General features: G+C 59.9%; 3 protein-coding genes across 3 annotated transcripts; all 3 read right to left on the bottom strand.

Annotated features, from left to right (window-relative positions):
- Positions 1 to 522, bottom strand: LDBPK_301520 (p1/s1 nuclease; the record flags this gene model as incomplete). Its single annotated transcript, XM_003862817.1, has 1 exon — positions 1 to 522. A coding segment is annotated over one exon (522 nt), but the record flags the coding sequence as incomplete, so codon positions are not given.
- A 3920-nt stretch (positions 523 to 4442) lies between these two features.
- LDBPK_301510 (kinesin, putative) lies at positions 4443 to 8078 on the bottom strand (the record flags this gene model as incomplete). Its single annotated transcript, XM_003862816.1, has 1 exon — positions 4443 to 8078. One exon carries the CDS (start codon positions 8076 to 8078, stop codon positions 4443 to 4445), a length of 3636 nt encoding a protein of 1211 aa, XP_003862864.1.
- A 3195-nt stretch (positions 8079 to 11273) lies between these two features.
- LDBPK_301500 (hypothetical protein, conserved) lies at positions 11274 to 15677 on the bottom strand (the record flags this gene model as incomplete). The annotated part of the gene is made up of 1 exon (XM_003862815.1): positions 11274 to 15677. One exon carries the CDS (start codon positions 15675 to 15677, stop codon positions 11274 to 11276), a length of 4404 nt encoding a protein of 1467 aa, XP_003862863.1.
- Between the last annotated feature and the right edge of the window lie 7293 nt (positions 15678 to 22970).

Below are 22970 nucleotides of genomic sequence, written 5' to 3'. Positions count from 1 at the left end.
GCCTCCGTTGTCTCCGTGCGGGTACTCAGAGGAGTACCGGGAGATGGTGTGCAGGGGCTGGTGCAGGTCGCCAAAGATGTGCACCAGGTTCGCCCAAGCGAAGTTCAGCATGTACAGCGGCGCCTTGGTATTTTTAAGCGCAGAAATCATATCGAGTGACACCGTAACGGCGTTCACTGTATCGATCGCATCGGTGATATTGATATTTTCGGGGTTGTATGGTGCGGCGAAAAAGTGCCACGTGGCCATTGCATACTGGCGCCACCGCTTCACGTCATCCGCCCAGCATGCGGCCTGCACCATGTCCGGAGACGACGGGAACGGGCCGCTCTGCGCAAACACTTCCGCCATCGCATCGATCTTTTCCTTGTTTTTATCGTCCAGCTGGCGGCGCGCGATCTCGGCGAGGAGCATGTGACCCACGCAGCCCCATCCGAGAGCCTCAGTCACGCACAGCGCAGAGCTGAGCACCAGGAGGCACAGCACTGTGAGAGGCAGACGGAGGCCGACAAGCGCGGGCATGATGGGCAGCAGTGCGCAACGACGCCCAAGAACCGAGCAGGGCAGCACTGTTGAGGCGGGAGAACGTATGCAAGGAGTGAGTGAGTGTGCGTGTGCCGTCCTCGCTCCAGCGAAGTGTACTCGACGTTCAAGATGTATATGGCACAGAGGCGATGACGAGGGTATGGTGGCAGCAAACAGCAGGAGCCCGTGGAAAGAGAAAAGGAGAGCGTGTCGCTTGCTTTGCACGTGCGCGTATGGGCGTGTGTCGTGCACTGGATAGATGGTGTCACGGACGCGGGTTTTGTGTGTGCGCGTGTGTCGGAGCAGGTGGTGCTACAGAGACGCAAACACGCCGGGCAACAGCCACAAGAAAGCAAACGGAAGGCGAAAGAGAGAGTGGCAGGCCAGGGAAACGACTTAGCGAGAGACAGCGCAAACGCTCCCTCCCGGCAACGCCACCTCGCGTCAGGGAGCTTACAGGATGCACAACGCAGCCCACCTGGCGCTCGCTCCCTTCGCGGGAAAGACGATGGGAGGCGGCCAGCCAGTCGGAGGGAGCGGACGTACGCTACCTGCGAAGCACATGAGCGTACGTGAACAGCACAACGGTTAGCGCAACTCATAATCATGCGTCTGCCCAAGTGCAGCCGTAACCACAGTTGTTGAGGCCACGGCACTGCTGTGCCTTCCAGGTACTCTTCTGCTGCTGTTCTGCTTCGTTCGACTCCCGCGATCAGCTTTTCCCCACCACCTCCATTCTCTGCCGCGCAACACGACTCCGCCTCCGCGATGCGCCCCCACCTCTCCCCGTCACATGCCACAGGTCACACCGCGCGGGACGAGGCAGCGGTGGGCACACGCGTCACAGCGCTGCGCCCACCCAGGCACACAAGCACGGCCGCTGCCTCCAGCTCTGCAAACCACCCGCTCCGCCGGCCGCCACCCCTCCTGGCGCATCCCCCTCGCCGTGGCGCAGGCTCCCCACACCAGGAGGCAGTGCCAGCGCCGGGTGGGATATCCTCCAGCCACGCTCACGCCTCGTCCATCATGTGGGCGGCGCAGACGTGCTCGCTGCCGCAGCCCGCTCCGACGCAGCGCCATCCAGTCTCCCACCGCAGACATCAGCAGCAGCACATCGCTCTCACCTCCACCCCCACCCCACTTCGTGGGCGCGTGACCGTGTCACCGCCGGAAGTAGCTCGGCATGGGCAATGGGTAGGGGCTGGGAGGCTGCCTGGCTTCCCGGCGGAGTCGGTGTGCGGGGCCCTGAGGATACGACGCGCTGAGGCGTGCGCCCCCTCCCTGTCATCAGACGCGGGTGCACGGAGACGTGTAATAAGAAATCGAAGCGAGAGCGATAAAAAAAGTGACACTGCACGGGGGTATCCGAAACGCTAATGTGTACTCGGGCACACACGTGGTTGATGGGCTGAATATATATATCGTCCCGTAGAGAGAGGAGGTGGTGGCAGAGAGTCGCACGCAACGGCACGCGGGCGAGCACCAGCCAGGGAGCTCATGGCGTAGGGGAGCAGAGCCGCGAAGTCAAGACACACAGCACGAGCAAAAAGATGCGCGCCAAAGAGGTGCACGCAAATGCACAAGGGAAAGGAGGTGTGCCCAGCGGCGAATTCGCAGTGAAGCAAACAAGAAGAAAATACAGTGAAAGTCGTCGCGCGGGATAGTTAAAGCGGCAGTTATCGCGAACGGCGTGCGCAAGATGATGGAAAGAGAACATGAGGTGGTGGCTGCCTAGGGAAGGGTGGTGGGTAGGAAAGGTGTAGAAGCCGGACGGAGTGGAGCGGGGCAGAAGACGACGGCAACAGCGAAGCGAAAGAGGACCTTAAACTAGGAAGCACTTACGACAGAGGCTGTTGGGGTGGCGAGAGGGTGAAAGAGAGGATATGTTTGTCCACACCGGCAGAGCCGTCAAGGCTTAGCGGCCGATAGGGAGTGAAGACAATGAAGTGTGACGAGACGAACATTGGAAACTGCATACGCACTCGCCCATGGAAACCAGCATGCACATGCAGGGGAGAGAGAGAGAAACATACTCATGCAGCCAAAACCGCTGAATGAAGTGGAGAAAAGAGAAGGTATGCGAGAGCTGCGTGAGGGCGAGACGGGGAGGGTGGGAGAGAGAACATCAACATGGACAGCAAAAAGGAGCCGAGAAACTAAAAGAAAGAGCATCAATAAACGTAGCGCGATGGTGAAAGAAAACACAACACAAAAGCCTCAGCCTCGCTTCACCGGGAGCGAGCCCCCTGCCATGCGGCCTTCCGCCTTCTCCCGGTAATCCTTGCTCCTCCTCATCGTCGTCTTCGCCACCGCCTCTTACACTCGCTTTCGACCGGCATCCCCGGTAGCCACACACGCTGACGCCATGCAAACGAGAGACGCATAAACGCGATAGAAGCTGCAGCTGCTATCACTCACCGGCACACCCATAATCTAGTGTGCATCTACATCATAGGGCACGCGCGCGCGGTAGCGAGACCCTTTCATGACACACTTTCATGCAGAAAAACATCCACACAATCCATGTGGATGGCTGTATGCGTAGGCAGAATAGTGCAAGAGAGCGCGAGCGATGCATCGCTACCCATCCTCTGCATCGGCCTTCCCGCTCACCGGCAGCATCATCGCTCTTCAGCCAGCGTCGCGCTTCCTTTCATCTTGCTATATCCGACTTTTAGAGAGACCGATTACACGCCGCAGCACCGCTCCCTCGATGAGCAAATCCACACAAGCCCTCGACTCCGCATTGGACATCGCGTGATGTACACGAGAGAGAGGGGAAAAAAAGGAGAGAGCAAGAGACAGAGTGAGCGCGCATACGTCGTCTGCCGCTGATAGCAATGAAAAGAAGAAAAGGCGCCCGCTACTCGCCACAGAGCTCCCCATACCGCGAACGTGGACGAGTCCGAAGAGGCCAGGATATCGAAAAGGCAAAGAGGAAGACGATGCTGAAAAGACGCAACCACAGCGAAGAGGCATACAAAACACGGCCAAAACGCCGAAGGAAAGGAAGGAGGAACCGAGTGTCGCGCACGAGGCACCCGCGCTGCTAACCGATATACATATCTATACATATATACGTATATTTGTGTGTATATATGTATGTATATCATCATATATCTTTTGTGTGAAAAGGTTAGCAACAACACCTGAGGCGAAAAAGGGCAAGGCAAGCAGAGGCGATGGCGGCACACAGCAGGCGAAAGGGGACGGCCGCCAACCACGTCAAGAGCAAAGGACGGACAGGCGGAAGGAAGGAAAGAATGAGCCCTCGGCAGTGGGTCGCTGCAGGTTCACAAAGAGAGTCCAAACACATGTGCATGCACGCGCAAAATAAGGCGAAGGGGAGGGGGACGGGCAATAATAAGAATGATAGAAGACTAGCCAACGTGCAAAACGCGCGGTGCGATGATGATAATGATGCCACTTTCGCTGTCGCACACGCGCGCACGCAATGACAGTGATCAACGCAACGTGTAGGCCTGCCGGCACTCTCAGTACCACCTCCGCGCTTTCCTGCACACAAGCGCGTCCTACAGAAATCTTGCCGTTCTCAAGGCTCCGGTGCTCCTATGCGAAGCGGAGTCCTACAAACAAGTAGGAATATGCATATAGGCTGAGAAGAAAGGAGGGGGCGGGCCGCCCGGCGCCAAGGCCCTTGCGTAGAGAGCTACCCGGAGCAGCGGTGCCCCTCGTCGCCTCTGATGGCCCCATTCATAATGACGTTGTGAGCGAGAACGAGAGGATTGCGTATGCGGGTCGCCGGAGCGGCAGCCGCACAGCCACGCGCTACATGGCCGAGCGCAGATAAACTCATGTAGACTCGCACGCGCGCACAGGAACAGCCCGACACGTACACAGGACAGGCGTATAGCCTGACAAGCGGAAAGTCGCTGCATCCTGGCAGACATGCAACTTCACGATTCGCGCACCGTGATGCCGAACGCGGTAGCGGGGGCGAAGTTGTCGTCGTAGACGAGGTTCATCTGCTGGAAGAGCATCCACAGTCGCGACACGCGAATAATGTCGAAGGTTTCGGGCAACAAAAACCGCAGCTCGCCTTTCGTCATGTACACTGCACAGTTGCTGTTCACGGCAGGTGGATGGATGCCGCCGAGAATCGCCTGGGCACGCGCGGTGTCTTGGCCAGACTCCTCCAGCACTTGAATCGTGCGCGCCGCGACGTGCTGCACACGCTTCTTCAGCTCCAGGTACTCCAAGGGGTGGATGTAGTTTGCCTCACATACGCTCGACTCGAAATAGGTGAGGCGATCGGTGCCGACCTCCATCGTGAGGTCGATCTTGCCGCCCCAGAAGGGGTCGACGCCGACGAGGTGCGAGAGACCCACCACCCACGCTTCGTAGTCGGGCAGCGTCTCTGCCACGATGTCTACGGTTCGCCCACCATGCTTCAGCCCGATCGTAAAGGCGCGGAAGAACGCGGGATCATTGGGCGGAATGCGGTGGCGGGAAAACACTTTACCAAAGCACCCAAGCTGAATGAAGCTGACGTCGGACAGTTGAATGCACGAGTAGTCAACGCTCCGCGAGTCCGGTTCCTTCCAGAAGAGCTCCTTCTTTCCACGCTGCGTGGAGACCCAGAAGATGCGCTCATGGGGCTTGCCGCGGCGGCAGTGTTTGAGCATGCGGGTGCCGCTGCGGAGGAACCGGATGAGGTCTTGCACGAGGGTGGGCGAGTCGTACACCTTCATCAGCGCTCGGGAGTCCTTTTCTTGGTAGGATGGGTTCGGCGCACCCACCGGGAGCGCGTCCTCCTCGGCGCCTCTGCCTTCGCGCGCAGCTTCATGCGCTTCTTTCTTCTGAGCCTTGTGGGCGGCACCCTTGGCCGCGGCTGCCTCCTCCGGCGACTCGTCCTCGCTGTCGCTCTCTGATGGCGACGCCGAGGACTCCGTCCCGCTCGACTCGTCACCGGGCTCATCGCTAGAGCTGCCCTCTGATACGGCCGTCACTGCAGCCGGTACACCCTTTGATTTGCCATGTCGGCCTGGCCTGTCCTCCGGAGAGCGCGTCGCAGAGGCTGCCGCGGCGCCGCTGGTCGATGCATCGCCGTTCCCGTTACTCGGAGATGTAACAGTAGCCGCAGCTGCCCCGTCCTTCCTCTTTCGAGGCGCGCATGCCTTCGTCGACAGAGGCGGCGCATCTTCTACTGTATTCACCACTGCCAGCGCCGCATCCTGCGGCGGCGTCCGCCCTAGAAGCTGGCCATTCATCCAGTCCGACTCGTGCGCGTGCGGCGCCGGGGTACCAGCCGAATCTTCGCTGCTCTCCTTGCCGTCATGGCCGTCTCCATCAGATCCGCCCCCGCTACTCGTCTCGTGCTGCTTATCATCCTCGCCGTCGGCGTGCAAGGCGTTCAGGTTTTCAACCTTGGCGGCGGCGGCGTCGCGAATCTGCCGGATGCGGCGAGACTCCGCGGCGTGGTGCGAGTGCTCACCATCGCTCTCGTCGGAGCTGAGGAAGGTGATGCTGTGCGGCTGCTCCAGACACGGCTTGGCCTCCTCGTGGAGCGGCTCCCACGCAGACGGCAACAGGGGCGGGTACATCTCGTCTGCGCAGAGGAGACGCTGGCTAAGGCCGTCGACGTCGTGCCAGCCCCATTTCGCCCCAAGCGGCAGGTCGCCCTCCGACACGTCGACGGCGCGATCAATGAGAAAAGCGATCAGGTCGTACAGGAGGGTACCATCCGTCACTAAGGTGGAGCTCATCAGCTTCATTCGTCGCACCCGCGACCGCTCCCGTCTTGTGGCAGCCAGACGCGACACAAACATTGAGTAGAGACGGCTCTGCTCCGTCGCATGGTTGTAAAAGGACTCCACAAGACCGTGCGTGGCCTCCTCGACCGCTCTATCTATCGCTTTGTTCGGAGACGCAGCATCATCGTCGACGCCGTCGATCACACCAGCCGCGTTCTCTTTTCCCACCACCTCGATTTGCCTATCAAGAGCCTCGAGCTCCCTGTCCAGGGCCTCAAGGTTCTGTCGTGCCTCGGCGACGGCCTCCTGCAACTTGAGCCGGTGCTTCTTGGCCTTTTTGGCCTCATGCAGCCGCACCTCGTGCTCCGCCTCCTGCTCCTCCCGCAGCTTCTTCTGCGCCTTCTTCTCTCTCTTGACGGTGTGGGCGACCTGCTCGTACTCCTCGATGAGAGAGTTCATGTGGAGCACAAACGACTCCACCGCCGCGTCGCGCTGCGCAATCGCCTTGCGCTCCGCCTTCTCCAGCATTTCCCGCTCCTTGCGCGCGACAACATCCGCAGCGCCGGCCTGCAGCTCTGCCACGATGCGCTGCCGCTCCTGGTCCACGGGCACGCTTTTGGCCGCTGCGAGGCGCCGCACGCTCACCGCCTCGTAGTAGTACTGTGCCTGGAGGATATGCATCTCGGCCAGCAGCTCCTCGTTGACGCGGCGCGACTGCAGAAAGGCCTGTTCGGCGGCTGGATCGGTGAAGCCCATGACCTGCCCCGCCTTGAGCCCTTTGACACGGTCGCAGAAGCGAAGAGTCCCCAGCGACTCGGAGGCGCTGTTTGACGGCGGCGCCACCTGCCCGATCAGTAGCAGACGCGAGGTTGTATCGACGAAGCACGGCTTCAGCAGCTTTGTCAGCTTTGACTCGCGGAACGGAATGTGTGGATTCTGCAGATACATGGCGTTGATGACCGTGCCGAGGGTGGAGAGCGACTTATTGATTGCCTGGGCCTCCACCATGGCCTGCCCAGTAGCACCGGAGCGCTTCACTCGCTCGCTGCCGGCAAGATCAACGAGGGCAATGCGGGACTTGGTGACACCGGCAACACCCTTGGACAGGGACATGCCCGTTTCGTCAATGAGCTGCGACACCTTCGGCGCCTGCGGCGACTTCTCGACCGGAATTTGGAAAATGTCAATGAAGAAGAGCGCGTGGCTGCGGGAACTAGTGTCGTTCATCTTCGTGGCCGTCACGGAGCGGAAGGAGTTTGCAACGTCGAAGTTGCGCTCGACATCCGCCATGGTGTGCACTTCCACTGTATTGATGCCAACGGTGATCGTCTCCTCTGGTGTATCGCGCAGCTTCAGCTTCTTCTTGTCCATTAGCAAGTCCATAACGTCCTCGACGTACAACTCCAGCGCGGAGAGGGCGATGACAATGTGGGTTCGATCCTTGACGGCTTCTTTGTACGTGAACAGGTCGTCGAAGACGCGCATGAAGGCGCCGGACCCTTCCGTGACTTTGCCGTCCGCTGACTTGCTTCCTAGAATGGTGTAGGTCTTGCCTGAGCCGGTCTGGCCGTACGTGAAGACGGTGGCGCTGAAGCCTGAGAGGGCGTGATCGACCATCTCCTGCACGCTTTCCTCGTACACAGCGACCTGGTCATCGGTCTCGTCGAAGACGTAGTCGAATTGAAAGACACTGACACCGCTGACGCTCGCGGACGTCTCCTCTGCGTTGATGGTGATGGTCTGGTCATCGTCGGCTTTGCGAGCGCACACGGGTTCATAGCGCTCGTGCCCGATGGGCGGACGAATGCGCACCGCGACAGTGATGCGCTGCTCCGACATGTAGATGGAGACACAAGATAGGCAAAGAGATGAAAGATTGTTTCTTTGGTGTGTGTGTGTGTGTGTGTCGTATCGCGTGTTGGTGCGCTGTCCTGCGCTAATTTTGATTCGCTTTCGTTTTGGAGGACGTGCGAGTAGAATGTGGGGTAGAAGCTGGCAACGTGGACGCCGTCGGGCCCTAGCGATGGCGAAAATCCTGGCGAGCGTCGTGGGAATCCCGGCCGGCTCTCCAAGGAAGCGAGCACGATGCGGCTGCTGATGCTGCTGCCTAGTACGCGCCAGGGACCCGATGAACGTATTCTCTCTAGTACTTACTCTTGGGTATGCACTACGCAGAGGGTCGTATCGTTTCGTGTAAAAACAATAAATAAAGATGTGGCGAAATGGTGATTAAGCTGTGTGTGGTGTGGGTGGGACGCTGTCAGCGACTAAACGTTTCCCACTCGCTGGGTTGCAAGCAGAGGGAGGGAGGGAAGAGACGAAAAGAAAGGGGGAATATTTCATGTGGGGTGGAGAGAGGTTCCGTCCCCATTTCATAGCCGCGCATGGGCCGACGTTGCCAAGCGTCTTGGTCATGGACAGGTAGGCGGGTGGACGGACGGCTGCTTGCCGCTCGTACGGAATCGCTGCCTATCGTTTTTTTGATGAAATCGGCGCACGTGCTGAGCTCACCGCCTTCCCCTATCCACCATGTCTCACCCGGCAGCGAACATGATAAAGGGCGGGGCTAGTCGGGTAGAAGTGACGCGAATTCACAGACGGTGCAGTGAAGCCAGCGGACATCCTTCTCACTGTAAGAGGGGCCCGAACAAAGAGAGGCACTAGGCCCTCATACGCACATATATACCCGTCCGTTGCGGCCGTAGGCTGCCCAGGAGAAACAGCGGTTACACCCCACCGCCACCACCCATCCGCAAAGGGAAACGAAATTGTGAAGATACGACAGATCCGCTCACTAGAGATCACCCTGCCACAAGGAGTGTTTATTCGCCACTCGCTTGCCGCTTCGCCCCGTCAGTGGGGGGAGCTCTCGCTTCACTTACTACAGCTGGCGGGCGAGGAGGAGCGCGAAATGAGGCGACACTCCTCATTACCGACGGCTCTTACGTGCATGTAGACGGTAACACGCAGCGCGTCGCGGGAGTTGGGAGCTTATCCATCCACCTACGCCAAACACTGTGGCAATGGATGAGTAGATCAGTGTGGGGCACTGCTTCGTTCGACTCCCGCGATCAGCTTTTCCCCACCACCTCCATCCTCTGCCGCGCAACACGACTCCGCCTCCGCGATGCGCCCCCACCTCTCCCCGTCACATGCCACAGGTCACACCGCGCGGGACGAGGCAGCGGTGGGCACACGCGTCACAGCGCTGCGCCCACCCAGGCACACAAGCACGGCCGCTGCCTCCAGCTCTGCAAACCACCCGCTCCGCCGGCCGCCACCCCTCCTGGCGCATCCCCCTCGCCGTGGCGCAGGCTCCCCACACCAGGAGGCAGTGCCAGGGCCGGGTGGGATATCCTCCAGCCACGCTCACGCCTCGTCCATCATGTGGGCGGCGCAGACGTGCTCGCTGCCGCAGCCCGCTCCGACGCAGCGCCATCCAGTCTCCCACCGCAGACATCAGCAGCAGCACATCGCTCTCACCTCCACCCCCACCCCACTTCGTGGGCGCGTGACCGTGTCACCGCCGGAAGTAGCTCGGCATGGGCAATGGGTAGGGGCTGGGAGGCTGCCTGGCTTCCCGGCGGAGTCGGTGTGCGGGGCCCTGAGGATACGACGCGCTGAGGCGTGCGCCCCCTCCCTGCCATCAGGGCGCGATAAATAGAGTAGCAAGAAAAAGACATAAAAGCGGAATCGGTGGAGCTGGAGGGAGCGAGACCATGTGATCGAGAGGAGGGGCGGGGCATTGTGTGGGGTATCCGTCAACGAAAACGCGGAGTCGGCGTTGATAGGAGGCAGCGTGAAAAGTGCAAAAAACGGCACCGCACTAGGCCGCGTGTAGTCGACACGCGGTGCCCCATTTTGCCACTGGGTACATCGTTCAAGGGCAGCAGCACTGCTAGCGCACTAGATGAGAATGGCAGCGCTCGGCGGACACCCAAAAAGTATACCCAACTGCTGCTCACGGTGGATAAAGGAGCGGAGGTGATGTGGGAATGCCGAAGTGAGAGAAGAGAGCAGGTGAAAGCGGGTGATGAAAGCCGCGAAAAGAGAGGGGGGTGCTGGTACTGGTGAAGACATAGCGCGACGCGCGGAAAGAAGACGCACCGTCTGAGACCGTGGTGGAGGAGGCGGCACGCTTGCTCGAGGGAACCAGCAAATCAGCCACCCCGCTCTGAAAAGAGGGAGGCAGTCGGTGGCGGCAGGGGAAGCCCTGAGAGTCACACGCGCACATTGCTCGTGGACGCGCACGCTCGAAAGCGAGGGAGAGGATCCAGAAAAACATGTAGGCAAGCACTGATACGGTCCTAAATAATTGTGTTTTGCTTTTGCAGGGAAAGACGAGGCCCGGCGCTCTTTGCTTCGCTTGGTTCCCCCCTCCTCGCGCCGTGCTATGGCCCTTGGTGGCGTTCTTGGCGATTGTCATCGCTTCTGGGTCCTCGATCGCGCACTTGCATGATGCAGCTGAAAAGAAGCAGACGTGTAGCAGGAAAACAAAGGAAACGGTGCCGAATAAGAGTGGGGAGACGAGGCGGTAAAAGAAAAAAGAAGGTTACGTGAGGGAACACACAGGTGTCACGCCAAAGCCCAGAGAAGCAAAACGTGGAGCACGTGGATGGGTGTTGTCGTCCACAAGGGGTTCCACACGAGGCAGCAGAGGCACTAGCCAGCCTCGGTAAGACACATGCATACACGTGTGCGATTGCACTTGCCCTTGGTCTGATTCCAGGTCCGCACCAATTCTGGTAAACAAGAGAGGGGAGAAGAACACGAAAGCACGTCACGCGCCAGCAATCTCGCGGTCTCCTCCGCGCTGCACACACACACACACACACACACAGAGGGGGAGAGGAGGCGGTGGTGTGGCCGCCTTTCGTTTTCCTTTTTTCTTCTGTGTGCCTCCGTGGCGTTTGCCACCCTACTGGTCATCCTGTGTGGGCGTGCGCAGTGATACGTAAGCGGCCAAGAGCTTCGCGTCCCTCCGCCTCCCAGCTGCCTCTCCTCCGCAACGTCATCGCCAGATCACCAGCCGCATCACAAGTTCTTCCACACCCACTGCTGTTTGGAAGACGAGACCACCGACTCGGGCCACTCGAGCTCCTCATAGTTTACAAGCGCAATCTTCATCACCCGTGTTACACCACTGCAATCATCTGTGGCGCAGTTGTCGTGGCTACACATTCCGTGGTCATATTCGATGTACCCGCCGTTAGCACTGAGGCCGCTGCTCCCACCCGGCTCATCTTGGGAATAGAAGAGCACGTCGACCCTGATCCCCGTGATAGAGCGCGACCTTGATGATGTTTTTGCTTGCCGCTCTGCTGATGACGCCGCGACGGCGGGATCAGAAGCAAAATTTGGGCGGGGGATCTGGGGCTCGCCAACACCTTGGGTATCCACCTTCGGCGCCACCATGTCAGTGCGCGCGGCCCGCACGCGAGGTTCGTCTCTCAGGAAGTCAAGAGACACCCACCGATTAGCGTTTTCAGCGCTGTACCCCTTGCGAAGCGCGAGGTGCGAGAGGTCCAGTCGCGACTCAAAGCTGAGCCGGGTACTCCTCCAGGGAGCCGCGTACAACAACCGCTTCCGACGCATTGCCTTCATGTACATGAGCCGGGCTCTCTTTTCGAGCAGCGCCTCGCTCCCTGCTGCTGATGCGCCATCATCAGCCAAACTGGCATCAAAAGCCTGGTCGTCCTCATCACCGACCTCCACGTCCAAATCTTTGTACGAGGAAAGCGGCCTTTCGGCGCGCGCGCCTGCACGGCTCCCCACCCCATCTCCGTCGTTTACCGAGCCCGTCACTCGTGTCTCTACGGTTCGCGAGGCCGTGGCGGCCCTCCGTTTGGCCGCCTCCCACGTGTCAAAGCCCCAGTCCCGACTTGTCAAATCAGGCACTCGCAGGAGAAGCACGACTGGGGAAAATGCCGCCACAAATGTCAGTTCCGCTTGTTCCGCCACACAGCTCGAGTGTACGACACAGACGTGCGGCTGCGCTGTGCGTCGGGACAAGCTCGGGAAGGGCACGCCTTCGACGACCGGCGGCTCGCAGGGCGGTGGTGGTGGCCGTGAAGGTGTGAAAAAGGCCACCCGAGTTGGCGTGTTCTGTGAAGTGCTGCGCGGTGTTGATGACGTAGCGGTGTTTTTACAGCTGTCCGCGTGCTGAGGCGAGTCGATGCGCTCATGAAAATGTCGATGCAAGACTTCGCTGTGAAGTTCATCACGCAGAGTTTCTTGGAATTTCGACGATTCAATGTCGTGCAGAGGCAGGACAGCGCGGAGAACCTCATCGCGGCCGCCCTCAGGGCCACCCAAGCCACTGCTGTCACTCATGTCAGGCCGTGGTGGTGCGGGGGCAGTTCGAAGTGTCCACTTGAATCTTTCGATGACCGATTCGGCAATCCATAGGTTCGACACTCGCTGCACAGCTGCCGCGCGCTCGCAGAGGGTGCGGTACGTCCACGCACACGCACCTCCAGGGCGAGGGCGAGGAGCAGCACCGGGTGCGATCAGGCTCAGGAGGCACTGTGATCCGGCCCACGTGCAGGCCTCCAGTCCCTTGCTGAACAGCACCTCCTGCATGAGGTGAGGCACGCATGTGTTTGGCGAAAAGCGTGACGCATCTGTTGTCTGTTCTGCGTTCACATACGGCTTCCCACAGATGAGGAGCGGCACCGTCCCAGGTGCAACACGGACGCCCCATCGCTCGTACAGTTCCGCCACCTCGACCCAATACGGGGACTGAAAGAGGAAGAAGACAGAACGATGCGATGTGCGCATTTTCACGACGCGCTCCATCTGCGACGCCTGTGGCTCGCACTTACCTCTCTCACGCTCATTCCGAATCGCACGCAGCCGCGCCAGCCATGGGGCAGCACCTGCGGTGGATCCAAGCTCACCTCCTCCACCAGGGGTCGCAGCGGCTTTGTCTTGTGGGTTCACCGGCGCCGCGGCTGCCGCCTCAGCTGCCTCGAGCTTCTTCATGGCGGCCGCGAATAACGGCAGTCGCGGTTCTGTCCTTCGATTGGAGAACCTGTGCGTCGCCGCATAGGCACCGCTTTGATCGTCTTCCACCGTGAGCATGCGCTGCTGCCCATCAGGTAGGCACGAATGCTGTTGTCGGTAGCGAGTAGACCGCAATCCAGCCTTGAAGACGGCTCCAGTCACCCCCAGTGGCACCGCGTGCCGCACACACACGGTCGAGTCGAAGAGGCACGACAACGCCGTAGCATCCACGCTGACATAATGCACACCAAAAAACGCTACCCGCTCGACGCAAGATTTGCGTTGTAGAACGTGAAAGACGGAGGCGTGCTGCGCTGCGACAGAAACTTTGCTGGTGTAGGGTGCACCACCCGCTGCAGCCGTGGGCGGCATGCGATCCAGGGGGCCCTCCTCACCGATCCAGCTGTGCGCAGGCGGCTGCGCGTTCCAGTGGGTGCGCTGTTGCGCTGCGCCGCAGGGCCTAAAAGGGTATCGTATCCACTTCTGCGAGGTGGTGTCTTTTTCCAGACGATTAAGGATGCTCCCTTCCGAGAAGGGGTGCAGATGCGGCTTGCAGGTCGATATCGCGGTATGTCCCGCACGCGCTCGAAGAAATGAGCGGTACCGAAGCAGTGGATACGCGTCAAGAGGAAACGAGTAGTCCGCGGCGAGGGAGCTCGCAGGGTCGGCCTTCGTTGCCCAGAAACTGCTGAGAGTCCTCCAATGTGTACTGCGCAGCTTCCACGAAAATAACGGTGACGGCCACTCCGCTGTTGCTGCTCCGGAAAGCGCGCCGGTGGTGGTGGTGGCGGTGGTTGGCGGGCAACCGGTCGAAAACTCGAGGTCGAGCGCAAAGGTCGAGGATTCTCGCACCCGCTGGTGCCACAACGCTTGTACAGAGATTATGTCATGCGCAACGGTACCATGATTACCGCTCGACGTTGTCAGCGTGGCATGTCGCGGGCTCCAATTGCCAATGTCGCTAACACTGTGTAGACCGTCAAAGAACGGATGCCCCCACTCCTTATCGAGCTGATCCTGTTGCGCGTGTGTGGGCAGCCGCGGTGTCGATGTGAAAGTCTGTGCCGTGTGCCAACTAGTGCAAGCTCTCATATCAGCCCCATTTACCTCAAGGGGGGCATCGTCGGAAGCGTTGGTGCGCGAGACGGCGTCCTGCCTGGACAGCAGACAGTCCGCTTCCGTCGTCTCCGGCTCGCCATCGCGCTGCAGGAGCACTCGTTCATTCTCCTCTGCCATGCAAGAGTCCGGGTCGTGCGACGTCAGCGGCGAGTCTGCAGAGGCGAATGCCGCGTCATTGTACCGCATCTCAGCACTTCGTCCTCGTCGCGGCTCGCCTTCCGCGTTGGCCGACGGAAACGGAATGGGGAAGAAGGGAAGATGGCGAATGAGCCACACAGGAATCCAGACCGACTGTCGGGTTGGCGGGCTCGCGAGGGCAGCAGCTGTCGCACTCGTTGAGGCCGGTACGCCGTCGCTGCCTCGCTCCGATGCATCGGTTTGCGTCTTCGCAGGAGCTACCCAACAAGGCGCAGGCTCTTCAAACGACGGCAGCGGCACCGCGAAGACGTCCCCCCTGTGCGAAGCGGTCGCGTAAGTAGAGAAAGTGTGCCTTAAGCCCCGATCAAGCTTCCAGTAAAGTGGAGGCGGCGGAGTTGCACCATTCCATTCGGCGTCGGGACTGCAATCGGCGGTCACCGGGGATGCTGCCACTCTTTTCACGCCTCTAGCATCGGCCGCGGCCGTGACGATCATACCCTCGCTGCTAGGATGTTCTACGGTGCTTGGTCGAATAAAGGCGGTGTAATAGCGTTCCCACCAAGCTGTCACGTCCACACCTTGAGAGCGGAGAAACAAGTATGTCTCACCCACCACGGCAGGGACGCACACATGACCTTCTGGACGCTGCAGGCAGACCGTGAGTCGTGGGTTTTCTTTCTGCTGCAGAGAGGAGCACAACGCAGGTTGTTCGACCTTCAGTAAGGCTTCTCGCATCCGCCGTTCGCGAGTCTTCGCCTCCTCGGTGGCGTTGCCATGGCGGCGAGTTGTTGAGTCGCCAACGGCGACATTGCAGAGGAACTCGAGCGCCTCCCTCCTCATGTGAGACAACTCCTCCGCCTTGCCTACGATAATACGCTGGAGGAGATACGCGAAAGGCGTCCCGCCAATGCTGCACGGCGTCAGTGGAGGCGGCAGAAGCGGTCGTCTGTCGAAGCTGCCGATGCGCTGTTGGCACCTGGTATGCGAGAGATGAACTGCCTCGTGGTCCTTGTTTGCGGTGCTCGAGTCGCATGCGCTGTCGTGATGCCGTACTGCCCGCCGTGTGCGACAGGCTCCACTGTCAGCGTATGCAAGCAGGGAATGAGAGGGACGCATGAGCGCTCTCCCTGAAGCAGTCAGGCCGTAGTACGATGGCACGCACACGAGGCGTTGCATGAGGACCACGCATAAACAAAAAAAAAGAAAAATGAAGGGAGGTGAGACGCCGGGGCAGTTTTCATTTCCATTGCGGTAATGTCTTTTCGTCGAAGGAGATCACGAGTGGACGAGGTCGACACACACGCATATGCTCGCCCTGCCTTGTCTTTCTGTGTTTGAGTTATCTGCTCGACCCCCTCCCCGCCACCTCCCTTTCTCCCGCGCAGCCCTTGTCCCTTCGCCCAAGGTGTGCCTCGTGCACCGGCGTGAATCTGCCTCTGTGCGAGTTTGCGCAAGTGTGTATGTGCGTGTGCATGTATGTGCGTGTATGAGTAAACAGCTCGGATATCGTACTCCAGCGACGCCGTTTCGTGCTTCACGGCTGAAGTGAAGGATTTGAAGTGCGGGGTTGCACCAAAGCAGTCCAGCGGCAGAGGTGACGAGAAGGGTTCATGAAGAAGGCGTTTGTGCACACCTTCATGCGAACACACTTACAGTCACACCCGCCAAGGCTCACCGCTGACCGTGCCCCACACGCCGTGTCGATAATACGGTCGATAGCACATAACAAGAAAATCAAGAAACAGAGATGAAGCATGGTTAGGCAAGCGAGAATGCTGGAGTGCCGAACCGACGAAGCCATGAAAGAAAACCCAGGAAAGGGAGGCGCCAAAGCCCACCAACGACGTATCCGGTGAACGCGATGCGCACTTTCGGTTGTTTCTTTTCCTTGCTGAGCCAATAACATTTACATTCCAAAAAAAGGGCACAGCACGTTGAAGTGTCCCACCCTCTCACGGGATCGCGGAGACGCACATGGGCACGTAAGCATTTGGAGGAGAGAGCAACGACCCTGGAGGATCAAGCCGATCTATCACAACGCGGCCCCCCGCCGCCATTCGCTCTACTCCGTTGTGTGATGGCTTTTTTAGTTTTCATTTTCGCTGTTGTTTGTCCCTCACATCGTTCCGAGATACAAGACTTCAACATAGCACATCACACGGCATCACCACGGCCGCACCAACGCGTCCCTTTCCCGGGAACGTGAAATTCCTTTCAGCCGACGTAAATAGTCCTCCCTTTCGGCTCCCCAGCCTTCCGCCGTGCTCCGCCCTCCCCCGCAGCGAGACGCTACGAGGAACTAAATACAGTCGATTCAGAACTGCACATGTCAAAAACTTTAGAGCGCAAGCGTTGCCGGCGCGGAGCTGGGCGAGGATGGTGGCCTGTCGTCTCGTGAGCTCCAGCACCCTTGTTCCTCTGGTGTGGGGCGGCCGCCGCCAGGTATCGCTTGCCGTCGCGCGTCGCATCGTCTACCGCGGTTGCGGGGGATGGCGGCCCGGCGTCTGAGACCGGTGACCAGGTCCGTGATCCATGCTGTTGGCGTCGGCTCGCCCTCGAAAGAATCGAACCAAAAAGTAACTCATACAAAATAACTTTATACAGTACTGTTCACATGTAGCATAATGAAGTGCTGCAGAATCACTCATGGTCGGCGCTGTTTGGAGAGGGACACAGAGGGAGGGAGAGAGGGACGCAGCCAGGAGCACGCGGAGCAGGCGGGAAAAAAAGGGACGAAGGGTCCGGTGTATCAGGGGCAACCAGACGTCGACAGTGGAAGACCAAAACGGCCGTGCCACTGCCTTTATCCGTCACCTCCCCCGCCCCCGCTGCAGCCGCACTCACCCTCCATTGTGTGCTGAACCTCAGCATAGCCAAACACGCGGCGAATCAGGGAACGGCTAGGACAGGAAAGAAGACACAGGAGCATGACAGGAGAGAACAGCTTGCTTGCTGACTCTGTGTCTACGTCCCTCGGTGCGCACATCTGCAAATAAGCGGACGTGCATGAACGAAAGCGCCCGCCGACCCCCTGCTTCCTCCCGCATCCACCTATCATTCCATTTAGTGCATTTCAGGACACGTCCTCTTTTTTCTTCAGTGGTTTTCCGTTGTTTGTTTCGTTTTTACTCCCTGCCGTGGGCGGGGTGCGTGCTCAGCGCATCCTCTTCGTCTTTTTCGCTCCCCCTTTATTTTTCGCTTCCTCTGCTTCGTCGCGCTTTTGCTTTTCGTCCAGAGAGGGCGCACAGCCCATGCACAGACGTCCGTGGAGAGGTAGTCTGCACAGCAGACCCCATCCAAAAGAACAGAAGGAAAGCCTAAGCGCAAGCTCCTTAGCACAGCAACCGCAAAAAAAAAAAGAAGCAAACACCTGCAACAATCCTTGTGAAGAGTGACAGGAAGAGAAAGAGAGAGAGCCATATGGCGAGCAAACGTAATACATGTCAGACTGGACGTATACACGTGTGCACATGTACATCCATACATCTATGTGCAGGCGTGTATGCGCCTATGCATATGTACACGATGAACACACACACAAACGAAAAAAAAAAATCAAGATGCGGGCAAAGACAGGAAAGAGAAAAAAAGACGACCGGTTGGTAAAGGAAGGAAAGAACAAGTCGAGTAGGAGGAGGAGAAAAAACGTCACTATGTGGCCCAGCTACAAAAAAAAAAAACGAATGACAAGCATAAAGATAAAAAATCAGAATGTAAGCCGTCCACTAGATGCCTCCGTCTATCTGTGCCGGCGATCACTGCTGCTTCGCTCCATAAGGGCCTGTCAGCCCACTCCCATAACAAGACCGGTGAAGCACAGCTAACTGCAACGCGGAAAACTCTAGTAAACAAGCACACACAGCACGGAAAATATACCGAGGCGCCCAAGGGGGAAGCATTAAAAAAAAAAAAACAATATACAACAGCATCAACTACAGTTCCTAATACTCTGTACAGCGTGTCATTTCATCACACCCACGTCATCAAGTACGCGCATGCAAGCACAGCCCGCCCAACCGCTGTGGCACGACGGCTGAAGCCTGGTCGTCTGCGAGAAGCCGTCGGCCGTCGAATCGGGCCATGTGTCTATAACCGGCTCCTCTTGCCCTTCCTCGTCCCTTCTCCGAGTACGTCCTGCGCCATCGGCACCACACCGGCCTGGGTATGGGCGGCACGCCATCTGCACACCATCTCGACTCTGACAGTCACCCACCGCTGCAGGAGCCCAAAGGTACGGGTCAGGCGCCGGCGCGGAGCTGGGCGAGGATGGTGGCCTGTCGTCTCGTGAGCTCCAGCACCCTTGTTCCTCTGGTGTGGGGCGGCCGCCGCCAGGTATCGCTTGCCGTCGCGCGTCGCATCGTCTACCGCGGTTGCGGGGGATGGCGGCCCGGCGTCTGAGACCGGTGACCAGGTCCGTGATCCATGCTGTTGGCGTCGGCTCCTCTGGCGTTGCCGATCTTGCAAGTTTGTCATCCTTGCCGGTGCGCGCCAACCCACGCTGGCCAAAGACAGACTGCCATGAGAGGCGCGCGCGGCCGCAGCGCACGAGGGAGGTGTGTGCATGCGGAGCCCGCAGGGGCCAATGCCTGCATGCCCGCACGAGAGCTGCCGAAGCGCTGTGGCAGCGCCGGCATCCGGCGTGTGCGCCTGCCGCGCCAAATGCACAAGGAAGCCGCCTCGCGCGGTCGAGGAGAGACACAGGCGGGTGCGGCGCAGCAGCACTGTGGAGTCGAGGGGCAGTGGATCGGCCTCCTCGGGTAGGTCTCTGCTCTCTGAGCGCATTGCGGTACCCACTATGGCCGCGGCTGCCTCCACGTGAAGGTCTTCAAGGGACCTGCTGCAGCTTCTGCTAGCACGGTCCCACCAGACGGTGGCACCGTACAGTAGCTCTGGTTCAAGGAGGGCTGTGTAGCAAGAGCAGAGAAGAGCCGCTGACCGGCCACATTTGCGCCAGCAGACCACCCTCAGCCTGGCAAGTCCAGCCGTGGCCGCCTCGATGACTTCTGCAACGTGCCGACCAGTGCGCGGCATTGGCTGGAGGTGCAGGGCGAGGAGGCAGGAGCAGCGATCCACTTCCAAGTGCGAGCGGGCGATGGGCCGTTGCCGCTGGCTGCAGTGTCGCGCACCAGAGAGTGTGTACTGCGTATTTTTCTTTTCGCGAAGGGCGAGCACTCATCTCCACAAAGCGCTCCAGCGTCCAGTGTCCCACCCTCCAGAGGGCGGATTGCACTGTGGCCCGTGCGGCAACCTTGTCCGAGGAGCGCGTGAGGAGTGCGAGGCCATCAGCAAAGGGGGCGTGGTGCAGTCCGGGTGTTTTGTTGAGCTCCACACTCAGCGAGCCCACCACAATCATGAAGAGGGCCTACGGCTGATGCTTGTGGGGCTCCGCATGCAAACTCGGCCATCCTCGATCGCCGCGTGCGGAAGCCAACACAGGCGCGACGATCGTCTGAGAATTCCATGACCCAGCGAGTAAGGCGTGGGTCTACGTCGAACCTCCTCAGCGCGCCGTCGTGAGGGCGACGTGATCGACCGAGCCAAGCGCGCGAGCGCAGAGCACGCAAGCACTGCGCCTGCCTTGGTGCCCTGTCAGGGCTGCACTGCTTTGTGAAGGAGCGAGCCCATGGGGAGGGGGGATGCGGTGGAGCGGTGCGGCCGGAGGCCGGAGTGCTGTAGCTCAAGCCCGTCCTCTAGAAAGTCGCGAGACCATTCGTTTGAGTAACTTGCACAGATCGCTGGCTAGTGTCACAGGGGCCGTGTGACGCGGGGTCGTCACCGGGCTTGTGCAGCCACAGGAGGGGCCCACAGCAGGCTCCTCTTTCCATGCAGTAGGGGCGCGGCCGGCGGCGACCCTCTGGTTTTAGATGCTGAGCAGCGCGCTCCTGACCTGCATCGGGGCGGCCTCGACACTCCCACAGTGGATTTCGTCGACGCCCGGGGCAGGGCCGCAGTAGGCTTCACGGGGTGCCACCTCGAGCCCGCCCATCGTGAGCGGTTTGAAGGGCGTGGTGCAGGGCCTCCGTAGAACGCGGTGGGGCGCGAAGGAGGCTGCCGGGTGTCGCGTCGCCTTGGCACACTGCTGGTGCGCGCAGTGTGCGGAGGGCATAGGTAGCCTGGATGCATGGCCTTGATCGAGGGCCACTATGGGGAAGGGCGTTGCAGGGCCGTATCCATCCTTCAAGACTGGCTCTTTGCTGCTCCTCGATGAACGCGTCCGACAGGGCCATGCCCGGGCGACGCGCAGGGGGGCCTTCCCAACAACTGCCGCCAGTCGCGTCCGTCGGGACGACCGGGACGGTCGATAAGCAGCTTTACCACATGCGACAGCTTTCCTGGTGGCTGCTGCTTATTCGTCAGCAAATTTGCCTCATCCGCGAGGGGGCACCGTGTCGCTGTGCATGGAGGGGGGGGGGGCTGTGGTCGGCCTGGCTGCATGGGCGATTTGTCTTCCCTCCCCGGTGCGCGTTCGTGCTGCCTTGGTGGTCGTGGGCCAGCGGGGCACGATCCTTGCGGCTCGATTTCGCAATCAGGGCGCCGCACAGTTTCCCCGTCCGCAAAGCGGAAGGAGTGTAATGGGGCGTCAGTCATCACTGGCGGCGCCGGGCCGTACCCCTCCCCAGGCCGGGCAGCGAACTGGATCGCGCCGTGGTGACGGCGCCCCCTTTACAGACGAGGCAGTCGAGCGCCGGGGTGGCGTGCGGTGGCGTCCCCGTGGCCCCGTCTGCGCTGTGCCATGTCGACGTGTCTTCGTCGCTTGCGCATGCCAAGTATTTGTCATGAAGCCACTCATGCAGAATGGCCCCAGCCCGGTCGGGTAGCCCTTTCGTGCCTCGCATCGGGTGGTGCGGAGCGGCGTCCACTCCAATGACGCGAGGACCGGGTGCGACGTCGCTGGGTGGCCGGTCGAGAACCTCCCGTGCAACCACGTCACTCTTAGATGTGTGGCCGGGCGCGAGGTACATCCTTCTGGTAGGGTCGTCGCAGCAAACCCACACCGCCACTGCTGCGACCTCGCTCTCCAGAGCTAGAGCGCCTACACCTATGCGCGTGCCCTCCTGTGCGAGCACAGAGACGCCACCACCGTGCTTCGCTTCCCCTGCTACACCGGAAGGCAGAAAACCAGGCACACCAAATGCCCTACAGGCCTGTATCGACGATTCTCCAAGGAGCCGGGCCGAACAACGCCGCTTGGCGACGCTCAGCCCACTGCAACGCCACTGCATACAGCGCAGGCCGGGACCAGGATGACGCTCGGCATTACCGCAACGAAGCTAACGCAGAGAGGCGGTAGGCGGACGCATATTTTTGCTGAATCGTCGACGCGATTCGCAGCGATCCGGGACAAACGTCGTCGCGACCGCAAGCCTCTCCGGCACACCGCCAGCGCACGCCTGCCCGCCGACACCGGGAGTCCGCCGCCGTGCCCGAGGCCAGGCTGCGGGCTTTCGGCTTCCCCGCAAAGGGTGTGGGGGCACGGGCCCCTGATGCCACGCACTGAGGTGGCCGGCATCGTCAGGGGCGTAAAGCAACCAAGGAAAGAAAAAGCAAGCAAGGAATGGTGGTGCCCCATTCGTACAACGTAAAGCAGCAGCACGGCGAGAGAGAAAACAGAAGACAAAAAGACAACGCTGGCTGAATTAGTGGGGAAGAGAAAAGAGCGCACACATGCGCCCGAAAATCAAGAGGAGATAACCGCGATGGCGCAGACGGTGAGTGCGTGTCAGGGAGGGAAAGGGGGCCACAGGAGGGAGCGGTCAATCAAGAAAAGAAAAAAACAATGAGGTGATGAGAGCAAACGCAAGAGAAGCTCCTCCAGCGCGGCAAAAAAAAAAAAAAAAAAAAAAAAAAAAAAAGGAATAAGACGGAAGGGAAGCGGGAGGCAGCACGAGGGAGAGGGCAAGGTAAACAAGATTAGAACTGTGAATGAGGCGCAGAGAAGCAGAGAACAGAAAAATTGCGGGCACCACATTATAGCATCCCCATCAACAACAGAAGGGGGTCCAAGAGAGAGGATGAGAGCCCGAACAAAAGGAGGGGACAGCACTGCGTCGTCGGTCAAAGACGCGCGTTGCCGAGCCTCCTCCTGCTTTACTCTCCCACCACCACTGACCGCAGCCCCTCCTCCTTCTAGCTCTGCGTCTTCCTCATTGAAGGAGCAGTCAAGCAACGCCCACGCGGCAGCGAGCCGACTCCCTCCTCAAGGCGGCTCACTACCTTCCGCAGCGCCCCCACCCCTCCTCTCCTCGCCCTTGGGAGCTGCCCATACACACGGCTAGACCATCCGGTTGGCCGCGGGCTGAGGGGCAGCCTCGTAGCACGTGGCCCCTGGGAATTCGTTCATCGCGGTCATCTCCAGCAGCACCTGCTGCGCAGAGCAGGTGCGGCACCAGTACCCGATGCAGAAGTCTTCGCAGCCGGTGCCGGAAATGCCGTACCGCTCGCGCGCTAGCCGACGTGTCTCGCCGGCAA

This window comes from Leishmania donovani, chromosome 30 (genome assembly GCF_000227135.1).
Source record: "Leishmania donovani BPK282A1 complete genome, chromosome 30".
NCBI classification, from domain to species: domain Eukaryota; phylum Euglenozoa; class Kinetoplastea; order Trypanosomatida; family Trypanosomatidae; genus Leishmania; species Leishmania donovani.
The sequence above is the reverse complement of the archived record's forward strand: the minus strand, read 5'-3'. Positions and strand labels throughout refer to the sequence as shown.